Here is a 5,442-nt window from a genome sequence, read left to right on the forward strand (position 1 = left end):
AGTTTATGCTATGTGGTTTCCTTTGTTTAACTGCTGAGAGTCAGGCTAAAGTTACTGCCTTTTCTGGTTAAAAAGGATGCTAGAGCCCTCACAGAGGAGCCAAGAAAAAGTTTCCTAAGCAAGACCTCTGACTGAAGACCATCCAGTCTTTCATCCATGGGGCTACTTTTCTCATTAGGGTGGTCCAGAAGAAGTTCACTCTATTTTGTTAGATCTTCTTTCATGCCTCTAGCTCTGAATTTTCTCTTTTGCCAGCCATTTATCAGAGATGTCATTGATGCCTATGGCCAGATTTTCCCTGCAGATGTGATTCACAATATGCGTACAATATCGGCCTTCACAAGTGTCTCTCCTTTTGGTTAAAATATAGCATATATATATATATTTAGAGTCTTGCTTTGTTGCCCAGGCTGGAGTGCAATGGTGTGATCTCAGCTCACTGCAACCTCCACCTCCAGGGTTCAAGCGATTCTTCTGCCTCAGGCTCCTGAGTAGCTGGGATTACAGGTGTGAGCCACCATGCCCGGCTAATTTTTGTATTTTTAGTAGAGAGAGGGTTTCACCGTGTTGGCCAGGCTGGTCTCCCAAACTCCTGACTTCAAGTGATCCGCCCACCTCGGCCTCCCAAAGTGCTGAGATTACAGGCCAGAGCCACTACACCTGGTCTTTTTTTGTTTTTATAAGCTAGGGTCTCACTCTATCGATCACAGCCACAGCTCACTGCAGCCTCAACCTCCTGCCTGGGTTCAAGCCATCCTCCCACCTTGGCCTCCCAAGTAGCTGAGACCACAGGTGACTCATTCCACCACATCTGGCCCTACGTAAGCTTAATGTGGGCGCAATAACAGAGCTACTCAAACCAGCTCTCAGCTCAAGAGAAGGGGAAGCTGGGAGCAGTGGGTCACGCCTATAATCCCAGCACTTTGGGAAGCCGAGGCAGGAGGATCACTTGAACCCTGGAGTTCAAGACCAGCCTGGGCAACATAGGGAGACCCCTGCTCTCCCTGTCCCTGAAAAAAAAAAGAAGGAAAGAAAAGAAAAGAAAAAGAGAGGCTGGGCTCAGTGGCTCATGCCTGTAATCCCAGCACTTTGGGCAGCCAAGGCAGGAGGATCACTTGAACCCTAGAGTTTGAGACCAGCCTGGGCAACATAGGGAGACCCTGTCTCTAAAAAAATAAATAGAAGAGAATGGGAGGACACACGTGGAGCACGTAGCCCAAATGGGGCTCCTCTGTTCCCCCCGCACAGTCAGTGCATACCTTTTGCACGCACAAAGGCGTTGACCCAAACAAAGCACTATTGATTCTTGTTATATCGCTTTATTGTGGGGTCAGTGTCAGCACCACGAGTTTTCATTACACACTGTTCTTCCCCCAGCTGTAGTGAGTTTAGGGAGGGAAAGAGGCCCCACCCCCCATCCCTATCACCTCTGCCTTCATAGGGGCTGCTACTCTCTGAGCACCTGTTGAGTTCTTTCACCTTCCAGACCTAACAAGCTATCCCCGCCCCTAGAGAACAGGGCTGCTGGATGCCACAAGGCTCCCAGAGAGGGGCTGTGGTCAGGGAAGCCCCAGCTCCAAGGGGGCTGGAAAACCCCAGAGCCGCCCACGTGCAGCAAGGCAGTCTGGCGCTCAGGTGTGAGGACAGCTACTAAATACCCGAGCCATTCTGTCACTCTGTCTGAACTCCCTTTGAAATATTGTTTCAATAACTGCTAGGCTGGTTTTCCCTTCCTGACTATATTCCTCAAACCAACAAGAGCCTAGCAGAGGAAAGCACGGCCAAAACGCCCCAAGAGGAGCGCCCTGGCTGCCTAGCAGAGGAAAGCACGGCCAAAACGCCCCAAGAGGAGCGCCCTGGCTTCACCTCCAAGGGCCAGGATGTCCTCAGACCGCTGACCCTCTCGGTGCAGGCTCTGCCCTGTTCTGTGTGGCGACCCAGAGGAAGCCTCCCCCTCGTTGAAGATTTAACCCCAGACCTTACCGATGGCTGCCCACGCGGGGTTGCTCATGGGGCTACTCCTGGGTGGGTGGGGGGGCCTCTCCGCGGCTCCTCTGACTCCTAGCCCCACTGGCACTCAACGCCTGTCCTAGAAGATTCTTTCTGCCTGTTTGCTCTGTGAGTGGCTGGCCAGGCAGAGGCTGGCCTTGCTGGAGGGGTCATTTGTAATTATGAGCGAATCCAAAGCAAAGTTTTTTCCTTCCTCAGTCCGCGGCCCAGCGGCGGGGCCCACGCACTACACTTGCTGCCTGGTTGGTCCTCAGGACTGATACAGGACCCCAGGGCCAGCCCGTGCCAGGCTCCTATGCTTCCGGGAGCGCGGGTGGGTGGTCCTGCTTCCCGGCCGGCCATCCTCCTGGGGTCTGTCATTGGCGGACCCTCCCTCCTCCTCCCAAGCCCTGCACAGCCCGGCCAGACAGGCGCATCCCATTTGGCTGATGAAGAGCCAGGGTTCAGGGAGATTAAGCAACGTGCCCAGGGCACGTGGTGACGCTGGGATTGGAGCCCAGGTCCCAGGTTCGCCGCGCGGCTCCCGACTTCCTCTCCTTTCCCCCAGGGGCGAGCTCCCTGCGACCCCAGGGGGCCCGCGAGGCCAGTGCGCGGGCAGGAGCGGGGACGTGCCCAGAAGAGCCTCGAGCGCCGCCGCGCCCGCCCGCCCCCCGGTTCCAGCGCCCCCCGGCTCCCGGCTCCGCGCGTCCCCCGCCACCCCCCGGGCCCCGCTACCCCCGACCCGTCCCCACCCGCCGGCCGCCCCCATGGCCCGGCTGGGTGTGCTGCTCCTGGCCGCCGCCCTCGGTGCGCTGCTCAGCTTCGCGCTCCTGGCCGCCGCGGTCGCCAGCGACTACTGGTACATCCTGGAGGTGGCGGACGCCGGCAATGGCAGCGCCGGGCCCGGGCGCGCAGAGCTGCTCTCCTCGCACTCGGGGCTCTGGCGCATCTGCGAAGGTAACCGGCCACCCCGCCGGCCCTCCTCCCTCCGCGACCTCTTCCCTCCGACACCCCCCTAACCCCGCCCCGCCCGTGTCGCCCCGCCAGACCCCCCCCAGGACCCCTCCCTTGCATCCCGCTCTGCCCCAGGGTGTCTCTCAGCTCCCTCCCCATCACCCTCCGTCTCCCCCCAAAACTGACAGTCCAGGGGCTACAGGAGGGAGGGAGCCCTGTTCGGGGCCCCTCACAGCCGGAGGAGGGGGCTGTGGGGCGAGGCGGGGGAGGGAAGCCTCCAGGTGTGTAGCTGGGGAGCCTCATCCAAGTCACCAGGGGCTGTTTCTTGATCACCCTCCCCGGGATTTGGGCCTTGCAGCCCCTCGTCCCCCTCCCTGTCAGGCACCGTCAGAGCTGCTCACCCCACACCTCCTGATGCGGCGGGGACAGGGGTTCCAAATATGTGCAGAGGCGTCAGAGCACAGGGAGAGAGGAGGCTGGAGGGCCCACAGGGCCTCCTCCATTCCCCCCAGCTCCCTCCTCAGGAGCTGCGGCCCCTGGGGAGCTTCCTCTGCACAGGGCCGGGGCTGGCACGGCAGGGAGGTCTGAGTGGGAGTGAGCGTGTGTGCGCATCTGAATATGTGTGCGTGTGCTGAACATAAACATGTGTGAGCACCTGGCTGTGAATGTAAATATGAATGTGTGTGTAGTTGTGTGTGCATGTGAATATGAGTGTGTGAGCACGTTAGTGTGCATGTATGTGCATATGAGAGTGTGTGGGCATGTATGTGAGTGAGTGCAAGTGCGGGTGGTGCACGTGTGCTGGTGGCTTTCTCAGTGCAACTGGGGAGGAGTTAGGAGCCGTGTGCTCATCCATCCAATAGACCGTGCCTAACTGTGCTACAGAAACCTCCTGACATGCACCTGTGTGCGGGTGTGCACACGCATGTGCCTATGCAGGTGGCTCTGCACGCGTGTGAGAACCAAACAGTATGTATGACCACACGACATGAGTCAGGAAGATTCTGAAGCAAGGTTTCCCAGGAACCCGTTTTGCACACACCTTTTTCCTGACCCAAAGGAAAGCCTGAGTTCCACACACAAACGCATTACAAGGACCCCTGCCTGAGGGACTCTGAGGGGGCCTCCATGGAGCGTTTGACATTTTAAAAACGCATCTGTGCAGGCACAACTTGCATGTGAAAATAAACAAGGCGAAAGGTCTTGGGCCTTTCATCCCACTTGGAGTCCCAGCCCCGAGTTTCAGCATGAGAGAGAAGCTGGCAGGGCCCTGTGGTGCCAGGGGGTCCCCTGGGCTCGGGTAGGCTGCTGGGTGCCTCACAGCATCCAGGCCCCAGGCTTCGAGGCCTCTGTTTCCCAGGGCAGAACAGCTGCGTCCCGCTGGTCGACCCTTTCGCCAGTGAGAGCCTGGATGTCTCCACCTCGGTGAAGCACCTCATCTGTGAGTCCTGGGTGGGGCCGCCTCATCCTTTCCAAATATTCAGGCAAGGCTGGATCCCAGCCATCCCCATCCCCATCCCCATCCCCACCCCGCAGCACTGCTTCCACCGCCCCTGCATCTCCAAGATGACGTTTCCACGCAGACCTGTCCCAGTGCTGTGCTACTGTACCTAACCACAGGTGCCCGGCTCCCAGCCTGTCCTGTTTTCCCCTGTCTCAGTTTCCCTCTCAGTGGCGAAGGCTCATCCCTTTGCTGTTGGGGAAGTCAGGCAGCTCTGAGCGTGGCTGGATCCTGTGGGCCCTGCAGACTCCTGGCTCCCCATTTAGGACTCGATTCTTCCAGATGGCCTGCTGTCTACCTGACTGGCACCTTCCACCTGGCGGGTCGGGGGACATGTGAGGCCTGGGGATGGGGGTTGGGAGGGTTCTGGGGACGCCTCCCTCTCCCGGCCTTAGGAAGCCCCTGCCAGGGCGAGAGGGGGCCACTGGGAAGGTCCAGTGGTTTTCACGGAGATGGGCGTCAGCCGCTTTTCCTGAGAAGATGAAGCACCATGTCACTGTCCTCTGGCAGACAAGCGCTGAGGGGCCTACCTGGACCAGAATTCTCACCTGAGCCCCCTCTCCTGCAGTGCTGCACCGCGCAGTCATGGTGGTCCTGCCCCTGAGCCTGGTCCTTCTCGTGTGCGGCTGGATCTGCGGCCTGCTCAGCTCCCTGGCCCAGAGCCCACCTCTGCTGCTCTTCACCGGCTGCTACTTCCTGCTGGGGGGTGAGTCTGGGGCCCTGGGAGAGTGGCTCCAAAGATGGGAGCTGGGCCACAGGTCCCAGGAGTGGGGTGCTGCCTCTACTGTTGCCCTCGTCCCCTGCTTCCCTCTGGGCAGGTGCTGAGCCTGGTGATGGAGCCGTGGCAGGCAGCTCCCTGTGGTTCCAGAAGGTACCCATGTGTATTTGTTCTCACATTGCTATAAAGAAATGCCTGAATGGGCCGGGCGCGGTGGCTCAAGCCTGTAATCCCAGCACTTTGGGAGGCCGAGACGGGCGGATCATGAGGTCAGGAGATC

At 59.2% G+C, this 5,442-nt stretch overlaps 1 protein-coding gene across 1 annotated transcript in view; it reads left to right on the forward strand.

Annotated features, from left to right (window-relative positions):
• The first annotated feature begins 2,756 nt into the window (after positions 1–2,756).
• Positions 2,757–5,442, forward strand: part of TMEM235 (transmembrane protein 235) — a 6,542-nt gene continuing 3,856 nt past the window's right edge. Inside the window, exons 1-3 of the mRNA XM_023212083.1 lie at positions 2,757–2,946; positions 4,304–4,384; positions 5,013–5,150. Of these exons, the coding sequence (XP_023067851.1) occupies positions 2,757–2,946; positions 4,304–4,384; positions 5,013–5,150 (409 nt within the window). The remainder of the gene's footprint in view (positions 2,947–4,303; positions 4,385–5,012; positions 5,151–5,442) is intronic.

This window comes from Piliocolobus tephrosceles, chromosome 16 (assembly GCF_002776525.5).
Source record: "Piliocolobus tephrosceles isolate RC106 chromosome 16, ASM277652v3, whole genome shotgun sequence".
In the NCBI taxonomy this organism is placed as follows: domain Eukaryota; kingdom Metazoa; phylum Chordata; class Mammalia; order Primates; family Cercopithecidae; genus Piliocolobus; species Piliocolobus tephrosceles.